Source organism: Topomyia yanbarensis, chromosome 1, assembly GCF_030247195.1.
Source record: "Topomyia yanbarensis strain Yona2022 chromosome 1, ASM3024719v1, whole genome shotgun sequence".
Lineage (NCBI taxonomy): Eukaryota > Metazoa > Arthropoda > Insecta > Diptera > Culicidae > Topomyia > Topomyia yanbarensis.
This window is the reverse complement of record NC_080670.1, coordinates 4,235,070-4,249,291: the sequence shown is the minus strand read 5'-3', so window position 1 is coordinate 4,249,291 and position 14,222 is coordinate 4,235,070. Positions and strand designations below refer to the sequence as shown.

General features: G+C 41.1%; 1 protein-coding gene across 2 annotated transcripts in view; it reads right to left on the bottom strand.

Annotated features, from left to right (window-relative positions):
* LOC131676670 (segmentation protein cap'n'collar) overlaps positions 1 to 2,820 on the bottom strand; it is a 130,979-nt gene extending 128,159 nt beyond the window's left edge. Inside the window, exons 1-2 of one of the 2 annotated variants that reach the window (XM_058955907.1) lie at positions 2,618 to 2,820; positions 663 to 947 (exon numbers count right to left, since the gene is read on the bottom strand). In XM_058955907.1, the coding sequence (XP_058811890.1) occupies positions 663 to 890 (228 nt within the window). In that variant the 5' untranslated portion in view covers positions 891 to 947; positions 2,618 to 2,820. Of the gene's footprint in view, positions 1 to 662; positions 948 to 1,853; positions 2,367 to 2,617 lie in introns of those variants that run through there. The other variant, XM_058955906.1, reaches the window with a different exon arrangement.
* Positions 2,821 to 14,222: the final 11,402 nt, after the last annotated feature.

Here is a 14,222-nt window from a genome sequence, read left to right as displayed (position 1 = left end):
TTTGCAATGAAAAAGCTACCCTTTGCTTTATAGTACTAACTAATGGCGATCGATAAAACCATAAGATAATCGGACTCTATAGTCTTTACAGCAATTTTTGCTGTTAGTTCTTATTGGATAATTCATCGCCTATTTGAATTTTATTTTATGAATGAGGCTTGAAAATCGAACCCAGACTACGTACCAGGTAAGAGACTTATCAACGACGCTATGCCGGCCACCATACCGGTTCTGGAAGTGCTTATATCATTCTGTCGTTTCCTTCTAATGAATTTTTAAACACCATACAACCATATTCCTGAATATTTCGCATATTCCATACAAGCGTCGCAGCGATGTATTATGTACAGTGAAACTTTGTCGACACGAAAAGTGATGAAGCGGGATTGATGAGAACATTTGTGAATTCTGATTTGAAAGATTCGTATACCAAAAACACTATAATTTTACGGTCCCTGGAATATTTTTTTTCTTACTATTTGTTGGATAGTTTGATCATTTTTGAAAATAAAGTTGTATAACATTTTATGTAAACAGACACGTGTCAAGCTAACACGCGCCAACATATTTACTACCGGTCCCAACCAGTTTCAGGCGATTCGGGGTTTTTCTCCCATAAAAAAATTTTACAACGCGCACGATAATATTTAAAACTGGCTTACCTTAAGGTTATACTTGTTATAGCTGAACAGTGGTGATTGACTTCTGCTAATCGCATCGCAGTTGGCCATGTTGTTGCTGCTGCTGCTGCTATCGATACCAATATCAACTATGTTTTCGCTCGTTTTGTCATTGCTACTGACTTCTGCACTGTCGCCCTTCAGCGAAATCGTTTCGGGGTCAGGCGTAAGCGATTGCATTCGCGGGAGATCCTCGTAATCTAGTGCCATGTCAGTTCATCTGCGCGCGGCCTTTGACTAACACTGCGATATGCGTATGATAATGTCCTAAGGTGGAAAGAATAGATAATGAAGGAGAAAGTTTAGAGCGCACTCGCTGAAAACCAGCTGGTTAGGTCTGTTATCAGAGATTTTCCGGTTCTATTATGGGTATGGCGAGTTTGTCAAAACAGAGGCCACCGATTTCATCATTCCACCGAGTGAGGGTGGTATGTGTGCGTATTCATTAAGTAGGCTGGTTTTTTGAATGTTGACACGTTTGCGGAGGAAGGTGAAAGAGAGCAGAAGCTAATGTTTGCATTACAAAAGATCGGTGATGATTTGTTTCACTGGCTTTCAAAATGAATACTTAACTCAGTAGCAGACCACTACAGCTTTATAAGCTTTAGGATATTCATTCACGTAGCAGTGCTAGGCAAGGAATCTTAAATATTTGTATACTAAATAATTTCTATTTTGTTTACAGAAAATACCTGCCACTTTGAAAGTAAAAATAGTGAAGTAAATAGATTTCAAAACATTCAAACACGAGAGCAGATAAGTGTAAGTACATTTTCACTTTTACAATTATATTCAAAAAAAAAGGGTTTAAATGGTGTCCTGATGGATTTCGCCTTAGAAAATCACTTCCCGAAGGTATGATTTAGGCAGGTTACAGACACACCTTATTTCATACATCAATTTTTTTCAAATGTTACTATCCTCACTGTTTTTTGTAGTACTGATACTCGTAATTTCCTTCACCAACACTCAATTCCACACTAGAGCTTAGAAGAACAGTACAAGATCGTCTGACAGCAATCAGTACGCACACTACATTAGTTTCGAACCTCTCACTCACACAACCAAGAAAGGGTTGCTAAAATCTAAAGTTATGATATCAGCACTGGCCCTAAGCCATCCCTCTTGAACCGACCCACCAGGGTAGAGAATCGACATAACCACCCCACCCACCGTTTGAATAAGGACACACTTTCACTCGTTTTGAACACTGCGCTGCACTAGGACGAAACTCTCACGTGGACTGATGAAATTAAGTTTCCCAAACGTAATACTGTATCGCTAGCGTAACACTACAGAGCACTCGACAGCACTTCGACTTTTTGGGGGTATTTGCTTCACACACGATCACACTTCACCTTAGCTTTGAAAATTTCGATCTGTTACTGCGCGCTTGTTTTCGGCACTGGCGAGTCGCGGAGCCTATTATTTCTGGTTTCGCGTGCTTGGGCTGTTTCAAAAGTGTTTTTATGCCTTATAGTTTTTTTTCACATTCGTAATCTATCAAACCGCTCAAACCACTATATGATATGCACCATCATCATCATCATCACCGTCGTCGTCGTTTTCAATCTTATCCTAAACAAATTATGACGTCAGGGGAACCAGTTTTTTTCCCTGGCACTCACGAACACCGGTTTTTTTGGACACTGCACGTTCCTTCGTTTGCGATTGAAATGATTCAAATCGAACGCAAGCATTTACTACACTCTAATTAGCAGTTCGATCGTAGTATGCGTTGTTTAGTGCTCCTATGGGTTAGGTGGCTAGAAGATGATAACCGAACTGGTTTCGCGTACGTGTGAGTATAGTACCCCGACTATTTGAGTAGTATTCAACAACACATCGAAGCAGGCGACGATTCACTGATTTGTTTTTGAATGCTACCATCGCTGCCGCTTGGGAGCAGGCCACGCGTATCGGTTCTGTTTACTTACTTGTGACTTTCTATATGTAGGTATATTTCGTCGCGGCAAGCCTTGACCTCCGTTTTGAGGTTTTTTTTTTTTATTTTGGCTGCGTCTGTTCCGGTGTTCTTTCCTAGTCGAAGCAACTGGAGACCATTGAGAGACGATGGTTCGCGTGTTGGTCTAGTGGGGGCTGTTGTTGAAGAATAAGAATATTTTGCTCACATGCAGAGCTGGTCGATTGTTTATGATCCACTCGTTTGGGCGATCGGCTATCTACTGATCTGTTGCGTGGCGGAGCCGGATGTAATGATAAAGATATGTTTCGGTACTAAATTTGTGGGTTGTTTTGTCAAACTATGTTATTATAGTGGAAAGGAGATTGTTAGATTGATCGCTATACTGTTTTTATTCGGTCTGTTTATTTGGAAAGGCAAGGTACAATTATAGCTCGAAGGTGCCAACTTTTCTACTTAAATTTCTAAATACTAGGGGATTGCAATATAAGATCTTTAAAGCTACATTTAAAAACGAAGGAAAAATTTTTAGGCTAACTTAAAATAAGGCACAATTTTAGACAACATGGAACTAGAAACACAGTTCAATGCATATGGGGAATCAAATAATAAAGCTAAGGGGGGAGGGAAGAGAAATAAAATAAATACATTGTAAGTTTTATGGAAAGCTAATAATGTAAACATATTAATATTTCCTGTTTTACTACAAACACTTATTTGTTTGACGAAAACATTTTCAGGGATGGTTGATTCCAGCATAGATGCAACAGCAATATCGGCTACAGGGGAGAAAGGGTGGACAACGACGGCAGAGAAGAGAAGAACAGTTTGTGGAAAATCGTAGACGGTTATGACAGCCTTGGACTGCCAAGACAGGACACAGTGGAAAGTCGGGTGGTCCTTGTCGCCTCAGCAAGCACAGTGGAGAGAATGAAGACGATCAGGTAGTAGCTCTGGTTGCATGTCGACTCCACAAAAGCAGTGCAGAGGACTTCTGAAAACGAGAAAAAATGAGGCCTAAATTCTTATATCGATCGATTTTAGTAAGAGATAGATGAGGGACATGACACCTCGAAACAGGACGTTGGGTGGTCTGCCTTGTTCCCGGAGGGTATCCATTAGCTGAGACCTAGCGGAACTGTACTCGGTGCACGTCCAGACAACATGTTCGATGTCGTGATAGCCGTCGCCACAAGCGTCCACGAGCCCAATACGCCGGAGATGGGCATCCGGCGTGTAATTGTTTGACATGAGTCGGGACATCACACGAACGAAATCACTATACCTACATCCATCCCTTTGAACCAAGGTTTCGCAGATCCCATAGGCTCTATCGAATGTAGCAATCTTCCTAGTTCACGATTGCTTCTGGAAATTTTATGAGTTTTACTGTTCGTTGAAACCATTTGAATATTCCACGCTTTCGTTAATACTGTTTTGGTTTCGCATACGTTGGGCCATGTCCCAAAGAGTTCATCGATGTTTCTCTTGTCAACTCGTCGACGAACCGGTGACAGTGATTATGTTTCTTGGCATTTATCAAATTTTTCGTGCGCACTTCTAACGTCGCGTACTGGCGATAGCTAGTGTCTAACCCAGCGGCTCTTAACCTTTTCCGTATCACGGACCCCTTAGAAATCACCCTGGGTTGCTGCGGACCCCCGCGGATAAACATCGATTTTGTATGTTATCAATATGTTATTTTCAGTTTGTTAGGAATGAAGGGTCCGTGGACCCCAGATTGAGAATCGCTAGTCTAACCCATCCCGGAGTGGGGTTTACACGCGGTGGTCTTCACAGCGTATACGTCTGAGCACTCTTTGTCCCACCACGGATTGGGAGAACGTTTTTGGATATTCGCGCAGAGTACTCGTTTCGTCTGAGCTTGAATCGCGATATCGAGAATCAAGTTGAATACAATCTTGCACTCTTCCTCCGGGGGAAGTACCTGAGTTGAGTCGATAGTTTTGGGTTTCACGGCAGCGTAGCTTTTCCAATCAATGTTTCGTGCCAGGTCATACGAAACATTGATTGGTTTCGATGGACCCGAACTAGTGGTGATTGCATTACAATCAGCGGGTGGTCACAACCATAGGGATCATGGGTATTGACTGCAAATACTTGCATTCTAAAATCTTAACTGATTGAAGGTAAGGGTTCTTAAGGTGGCCAACGCCATCATTCACCAGGACATCGACAATTACACTCACATCACTTACGAATCCGTCAATCTCCACATTTCGAGAAGGAATGTAGATCGTCACGACTACGCGCAGTTTATCTGATCGGATTTTTTTTTAATATCAGTCACGGCCAAGTAATGCTTTGGCCGAAAGTATATCATCCAAGGACCAGCGGATCCATCTTAGTAAACCTCGATAGTGAGGGGGGTATTTGCTGAATCCAGCTCCTGGTGGTGGGTAGCAGAAATTGTGGCAAGTTTTCCTGGCTATGTTCTAGCCTTCTCGCACTGCTCAATCTTTAGACAATTCACAGACACTTTCTTGACAAATCTTGGACAGATACAATCACACGGGTTACAGGGTGAAGTCAAAAGTCTCTGTGGATAAGCCTGCAATGAGTGAAGCATGGGAAGTCAACATTACTCTAGTAATTATTAATTAGCCAGATACCGCTTGAAATGCTCGAATGCGTCATAAAAATTGCTTTAATCATCATTTACAAGAAATTGTTTTCAAACAATAAATGGCAAACGATGCTCGATCTCGTCAGCAAGTTGCACCATTGCTACGATGGCGGCTATAATGATTGAGAACGTACGTCAATCGATGAGGTTTCGCTAATTCTGTCACAATGGAAAGTAGGCCTTGAAAATGTACAGAGCTTGATGTTCTAGTTTTATTGTCGCCCACACTTGTTCTACGCTATGTCTATTCATCGTTCAAGATACCCAACGTGCACAGCTAATAAAACACCTCCACCTGATGTTTTACGGCTGTTGAGAGAGCATCGGTTGTATCTGAAGGCTTTTGTAATCAGAACCGATTACCTGATTTGGCACAGTTTGGTCGTTGAGCCACGTCTCTGTGAGTGCGATTATATTGTAGCAAAGATCGAAGCAACCCAGCCGGCAAGCATTTGTGCAGGAATTCAAGCCACCAACATTCGGGTAGTAGGAGTAGCTTTGTACTACTGCAGTTATCTGGAAGGTATACTGTGAGGAAATATGACTGACTCTTCAGTGGTTGAAGAGACTGGCATATTTCCTCATAGTGAAAAGGCTGGAAGAGCCCCTCTTTATTACCAGTCACAGAGCGGGGGTGAAATCAAACCAAAGGACTTTCAATTGGTTTCATCATTAAAAACGCGAAATACGACACCGCAACCGGCTTTTGGCGGTGCAAAAAGTTTTTTTTTTTCTCACGAAATAATTTGGTACCATTTCTTTTTTAACGGGGATAGAAAGGCTTATAGCAACACTGCCAAATATCATTTCACTAACTTTTCTGTAAAGAGACTAGAATAACAAAGAGGCGCCATGTTCCGTTTGGAATTCCAATTCAGCTGTAGTTTCTTCCATAAAAACACTGCCGGTCAGTGGAAGATAAATTGTATAAACACACCCAGAGCAAATATATTGTTATACTTAGAAAGATGAGCTCTATCGAAAAGATGTATTTCATTCTTTATTTAATGACTCAAATGCTCAAGATGAAAAAATATGTTTTAATTTTGCATTTTTCTACACCCCCATACACGCGCAATAAAAATGTCATTTCTAAGCATTGGGCTTACTGGAAATGTATGGGAATTCCGTCATTACTCACCTTACACGATCATTAAAAGTGACATTACTGCTCAAAAGTGACATTAACTAACGTCTCGTGTAAGGGTACCTTATAGGGTACTTTCCAATTTGTAACTGTATTAGTGTGATCAACGAAATCTTTTCCTCCATCTGCTATATAAAAATTACAAATAGTTCATATAGGTTTTATTGAAATTTATTGTAAAAGCTACGTGAAAAGTTACGTTAGTGTTACTTGTAACGGTTAGATTGACGCATACATGAGAAAAGAGATAATCCTCTGAGTTTCAGTGACGGGTCTACTTGACGTGTTGGATGAAGAGAGAAAACACATTCGACAGTGATAGAGTGTGTACGACGAGAGAGTTGGATTCAGACGGTTACGGTGATCGGTCGTGGTCGAGTAAGCAAGGCGTGCTGTAGAGTGATCGGGCGCGACGGACTGGAGTTACAATGGCGACGAGGATGAAAATCGGTGGGTGAAAACTGTGCTTAGTGCAAAATTAACCACCATTCTAGTGCCGCGCCATGCTAGAATAAAAAAGTTTTAACTAATTAGATTACTGAAATTAATGGCAATGCGGAACAAACGAAGCGTCCTATAGTAAAACAAAATGGCGTGCAAATGGAAAAGAAAAATAGAATGAATAGTGAAAAAGATGGCCGTCGAAAATACTTGCGAATTTATTTTTTTATTCATCGCTGGTCAACTGACTAGTGGGATGTTCAATATAAAAAATAATTAATGCGGAGAAGAAAGAAGCTAAGAATTATACGATGGCATAGAAAAAAGCACTGGAAAAGTAATGTGTATTCAACACGAGTGTTGCTTCGTAACAAACGATCCTTTGATTGAAATTATTAGTTCAATAGCATGAGTTGCGGAAAATATTATTTCTGTGAAGAGGTCTTTGTGCCGCGGTGTGCTACGTGCTAGGTTATGCTACGTGCTAGGTTATGCTACGTGCTAGGTTGTGCTATATGCAGGGATACAGTTTAATTCACAAAAGTTTGCTTCGTGCAAAGTGTGCTTTGTGCAGAGATTGCTTTACACTGAATACCCTTCGTACAAGGTATGCTTCGTGCAGCTTTCTTCGTGCAACGTTTAGATCGTGCAGAGTTGCTTCGTGCAGGACATGTCTAGTGCCCTGCAAGGTGCGGGGTACGCTACGTACTGGGTTATGCTGAAGAGAAAAGATAAGAGATTTAGGAAATTATGCTTCGTGCAGTGATGTTGAGATGTATATATAAGTGCATCCCATGGTTATGACATGGGATACTTGATTATCCAGATTAAGGATGATCAGTCTGACAGTGCTTGGAAAAAATGGACATAAGAGATAATTAAGAACCGCATATCACACGACATTGAAAAAAATTTCTTTGCGTTGCGTTGCGTTGCGTAAGCACGGTATACTTCGTAGATTGCAGACTGATGACTCTCATTTCCAGCCAGACTACTTGAGGAGCATTGTTTGGGAATAACAATTGATCCAGTCCAAGCGAGAATTTCGCCTGAGAGCCACCATTGCGGGCCACGACCATCTTTACCGTAACTTGGGATGAGAAAGGAAGTGTTGATGTGGTACTTACTTAACGGAAGGCCCCGACTCAGTGACACTCCCATAAGTACCACGGATTGGGTAGTGGGTGGGTTGTTAGTCAGGATTCGCTTCAAGCAAGCGATGCGACTGAGAATATACTTTCGTGCATAAGATGTTTCAATAGTTTATTGACTGAAGGATACGTAAATGTTCTAGGCGTTTAAACTCTGGGTAATCGTCTATCGAAATTGTTTCATCGAAAACAACTTGAACTCCGAACAGCCGGCTGTCGGGAGTGTTGTCGACAATGTAAAATGGACCGCAAACAATGAGTTTAAAAGTGGTATTGTGGAACATTCATAAATTATGTCACGCAAAGATTACCCAACACTAACTAAGTCTCTGTCATATTACCACGTTATTTTTATCCTTGGTCTAATACGAATCAAATGATTTTAGTTTTTCCTTCATTTTGTAGTAGCACATTAATGCCGCTACTTGCAAAAGTGTTCATGTTCCATGGAATTTCCTATATACATGGCGCAATCGTGCGTAAAACGGCCGATTGCGTCAAAGCACATGACGTGCTTCCCTCCCATTTATGTCACAATTAGTCATATCTCTTCCTCCTAATAGCGTGGCAGAATTTATAAATCGTCCTTAAGCATATTGTGATCCCGTAACTTGAAATTTTCCACCTCGTTCGAATAAATGCTGCGTTCCTAAACGATATTAATGATGCACGAATCAAACACCCCCCGTTTCCAAATAGTACGTACTTATTCTCAGCTCAGTATAATTAACTGATGAGTTAATGGACTAAAAGTAAACCATTATATATGACAATAAAAAAAATTTTATGTTGAAATGATTGCCGCAAATTGGTAATTGGATTTGAATTGATCTTGCGAATTGTCAATTCTCCACCCTCATACATAATTCAAAAGTCATACACTCAGACAAGACCATGCGTATTTCCCACACGCATTAAAGACCCAGTGGATTCGTTACCTAGTTGGTCAAATAAACACTAAACAAACAAATAACTTAGTTTGCTCAGTCTAAAGAAATGTCAGCTCGATTAGCATCAACCGGCGGATACGTGTTCCCTTACAATGCCATCAAATGAAAGTACATTTAAAATTACATACGACAAAATATGTGCAATTCAGAATATAACGAAGATTGCTTAATTATTTGCATTTAAAAAAAGACCGGAAAAATTAGTTGCATAACCAAGGTGGTTCATTTTCAAAGATAGCACTGCTGATGAATCACTTTATAAAAATAGGTGATAAGGGACGCGGACGAAAATAGCTGACCACCGCCCACGACATTGAAAAAAAGTTCTTTGTGTAATTTAGTGATTTCCTTTGAAAATGTGATTGTTTCAGATGCATCGGCAATGCCACCGTTCAAAATCAGTAGTGATCCCAGAGGCGATTGGCTTAAATGGAAAAGAGCGTTTGAGAGGTTTCTCAAAGCTAATTCGATTCAAGAAGATACGGAAAAATATGATCTCTTACTGGTGCTGGGTGGCCTTGAGCTACAATCTTACTATGATAAAGTGTTCAGATGGGAAGTGCAAACACCCGCAGTTGATGGTAGTGGAGAACTTGTGCTAGTCAAATATGATTCAGCAATTATGTCGCTTGAGAAATATTTTGCGCCACAATCAAAAAAACGTTTCGAAAGACACCTCCTGCGAGCAATGAAGCAAGAAGAGCTGGAGCCTTTTGAAGAATATGTGTTCAGGGTGCAGGATCAAGCAAATCGGTGTGCTTTCACTGATATCGACGACATGATTGTGGATCAGATAATCGAAGGATGCAAATCATCTGACCTGAGGAAACGTCTGCTGACAGAGGATACAACATTAAGCGATTTGATTACTCTCGGCAAAACCCTCGAAGAAGTGCAGAGGCAAACCAAGCAATACGAGAGACATCCAACAACGGTAAATAATTAGAACACATGACGAATCAGTAAGTACTATTTTTATTTATCTTCTTATTGTATTATAAAATTAATAACAGATACGTGAAATGCCGATTGTCCAACGAATAACAGACCAGAAATCGAGAGCTCCAAACAGTGATCAGAAAAGTTCTAAGAAGTGCTATAACTGTAATAGATATGGCCTTTTTGCCAGAGAATCGGAGAAATGTGCGGCCAGGGACTTTGCTTGTTTCAATTGCGGTACTAAGGGCCATTTTAAAGTGTGCTGTCGTAAAAGGAAGAAAAACGAAACTGATTTCCACAAACCATCGGCTCAACCCAAACGAGTGCTCGCTATTACAGAGAATCACGAGAATAACAAAGCGGTGTTTTTCGTTGAGGATAAAGAACTTAAGATTCGGGGTCGCCGGCAAATATAATCAACGCTCAAACCTTTGAGTTTATCAAGAATAACAAAGCACATATCTTGAATGAAAGGATTCCCGATCGTGATGATATGAGACTAAAACCTTTCGCTTCTGACGAAAATATTGCGTTCAGCCATGCTTTCGAGGCGGAAATCATGATACCAGGAGCTGACTCAGGGATTTGGTCACACATTCTTGTTGCTCCTCTAGGTCAAACGAATCTGCTTAGTAAAAGCACAGCATTTGCATTGGGAGTGCTCAAAATCGGTTATAACATAAATTAAATAAGCCAAGAAAATCCCGTCGATAATCTTTCGGAATTTCCAAAGGTACCGAACGTGACACTGAAAATACAGGTTGATGGAAACGTTCAGCCAATTGCACAAGCTGCCCGGAGATTCCCCATCGCAATGGAGGCAGATGTCGAAACCGAAATTCAAGAACTTCTTCAAAAGAACATCATCGAACGAGCCGAGGGCCCATTGACGTGGGTTTCACCTTTGGTACCAATCCGGAAAAGCAACGGACGGCTTCGCATGTGCGTGGATATGAGAGCGGTAAATAGGGCTGTACGACGAGAGAACTACCCAATGCCAAATTTTCGAAAAGTATCAAAACTGTCGAAAATTGATTTGGAAACGGCGTATTATCATTTCGAACTGGATCGGGAGAGCCGAAACGTTACCACATTTGTCGCAAGAAGCGGGGTATACAGATTTTGCCGACTTATGTTTGGTATAAAGTCGGCTCCCGAACTATTCCAAAGGGAGATGGAAAATCTTTTTAGAGGTATTAATGGATTGATAGTATACATGGATGATCTACTGATCTACGGAGCAACTGATGAGGAACATGACCAAACACTAAAAGAAGTTCTGGATCGTTTACAACAGATGAACATGAAGGTCAACGAGCAAAAATCTCAGTTTGGAGTAAGAGAAGTAATTTTTCTGGGTCATCACGTTTCAACAGAGGGCATCAGACCTACGGACGAGAAAATCAGAGCAATTCTGGATTTACAACCTCCCAGCTCAATGACAGAACTGAGATCTCTTTTAGGGTTGATCAACTTTGTCGGAAAATTTGTTCCCAACCTAGCTTCGATTACCCGTCACATGCGATCCTTGCTGCTGAAAGAGAGTTCTTTTGTGTGGGGGAAGAGCAGCACCAAGAATTAAAAGCTATTAAATCAATCTTGGGAAAGGTTGAATCTTTAGGTTATTTTGACCCGAAGGACGAAACGCGATTAATGACAGATGCGAGCCCATACGGTTTAGGCGCCATACTGGTCCAAATGAAGAACGACATCCCTAGAACAGTTTCATGCATTTCGAAGAGTTTGGCAGATCACGAAAAGAAATATTGCCAAACAGAAAAGGAGTGCCTTGCCATAATATGGGCAATGGAAAAGCTGTTCATTTATTTATACGGAATCCATTTTACCTTGGTGACGGATTGTAAACCACTCGCATATTTATTCAACAAATCGCAATCAAAACCATCAGCTCGCATCGAGCGCTGGATTTTGCGGTTACTAAGTTTCGATTTTACCGTTGAATATGAACCTGGGGAAAAAAATTTAGCTGACCCACTATCCAGATTGTCCCAGGTGCTAGAGATTTCTGAAGGGGAACCAGATGTTATTGCGTGGCTAGCAGAAGAAGTGCGGCCATGTGCTATAAGTGTGGAAGAGCTGGAAGAAGCCTCAATTGTAGACGAAGAGCTCCAGAAGGTCAAAGCAGCGATATACTCGGCGGATTGGGAAGAGGTTTCAAGGGAATACAAAACCGCGACTATCAAGGAGGACTTGTCTTTGTTCGGAGAGCTGATTCTACGGGGTGACAGAATAGTTGTACCAAAAGCGTTGAGAGAGAGAGAGTGATCAATCTGGCCCATCTCGGACATCAAGGAAGTACCTCCATGAAAGCACAACTCCGAGCTAAGGTTTGGTTTCCAACTATGGACAAAATGATAGAGGCAACCGTTAAAAATTGCAAACCGTGTAAAATGACATCTCTTCCCGATAAACCCAATCCTATGTCTCGACGACTCCCCACGCAACCATGGCAAGATGTTGCAATAGACTTCAAAGAAGGCCTTCCCGGAGACATGTCATTGCTTGTCGTTGTTTGCTATACCTCACGTTTTATTCAAGCCGAACCAATGAAACCGGCCACCACACAATGGGTTATCGGAGTGCTTTTGAAAACGTTTAGCTTATTTGGAATTCCAAGGTCAATCACCGCTGATAATGGCCCGCAATTCAAGGCCCATGAATTTAAAAATTTTTGCTTCAGCTACGGAATACATCTTAATCTTTCTACCCCATATTGGCCCGAACAAAATGGCGCCGTAGAAAGGCAGATGCGCAATAGGGAAAAGGGTGAAAATCAGCTCCATTCAAGGTACTGATTGGAAAACTGATTTGAGCGAATATTTAATACTATATCACTCCACTCCACAAGAGACAACCGGATTGTCTCCGTATAAAATGATGTTTGGGAGGGAAATATACAACGGCATACCGTCCATACATCAACCTCCTTCACTGTCATTGGAAGCAGCTAAGGATAAGGACATGGAATTAAAGGAATATCACAAGCAAATAGCAGACACTAAACGCAACGCTACGCATCACAATTTGGACAGGGGTGATACGGTACTACAGCGGAATCTGAAAAAGGGTGCATTGCAGCCGAATTTCACAGCAGAAGAGTTCGAAGTGGTTGATGTCAACGGAGGAGCAGTTCAGATCAAATCCAACGAGACAGGTAAAATTTATGTTCGTAACAGCACTCATCTAAAAAAACTGGAGGAGAGCAAAGAGGAATACACTGAGAGGGAAACATTAAAACCGAAACTAAATACGATGGATGAAACAAATGAGAATGAGTTCGAGAGACTGGAGGGACCTTCAGCATACAACCGAGCGGCGCTGGAGAGACGACGAAAGATACCAGCTAAGTACGAAGACTTTGTGCTGTAAGGTATACGGTAAGTCTTTGTAGGTGAGGTAAATTAGGGTTGTGAATAAAACATTGATCAATTGGATTCTGATGTTCTTTAGATTTCTAAAAAAAGGTAGGGATGTAACGGTTGACGCATACATGAGAAAAGAGATAATCCTCTGAGTTTTAGTGACGGGTCTACTTGACGTGTTGGATGAAGAGAGAAAACACATTCGACAGTGATAGTAGGCGTGTTTCGAAATTCAACATTGCTCAACAATTGGTCATCGATGACCAAATTGTTGAGTTAAACATGGCCGCTGAGAGATTTTTCAGTGAGCGAAAGAGAAGACTTTCGCTTTGTTGTGATACAAGGCATCGCGTGCAACATTTCATGTCGGAGAGCTGCGACACCCATACTCTCCCACCATTGAGCGCTGAAGAGAATTTAAATTTCGCCCTACCAGGGCTGCCACATAAACAAATTTTTCTGTAAACCCGCAAAAATATTTAATCGTTTTTGGATACATATATTTTCAATAGATCACTGATTCTTATCATATTTTTGTAAAATTTCACTTGTTTTATCAAAATTTAGACATTTGCACACACATCACATAAATCACACAACATTTTTTTTCTATTGCAAGTATCACGAATGATAAAAATTTTTGCACATTTTGCATTGGTTTGAATACAGATTTCAAAGTGGCAACCCTGCCCCATATTTACATCAGTCCTAAGACCATCTGTCAAGCGTTCCTTTTACGTTCAAATGGCCCGGGGCTGAAGAAAATTAATCAGCTAGTGCTAGACGTGTGCACTGTGTACCAATTAGCGATTTTGTCCGGATCAAACCTACGTTTCGGAGTGGCTGCAAAATCTGGAACAGCATGATTTGTAAGGCACAGCATGCAAAAAGAGGGAACAAGGTTTGGAAGGTAAGTGAAGTTTTAAGAAAATCGTAACCACAGTAGTTTTTATTTGTTTT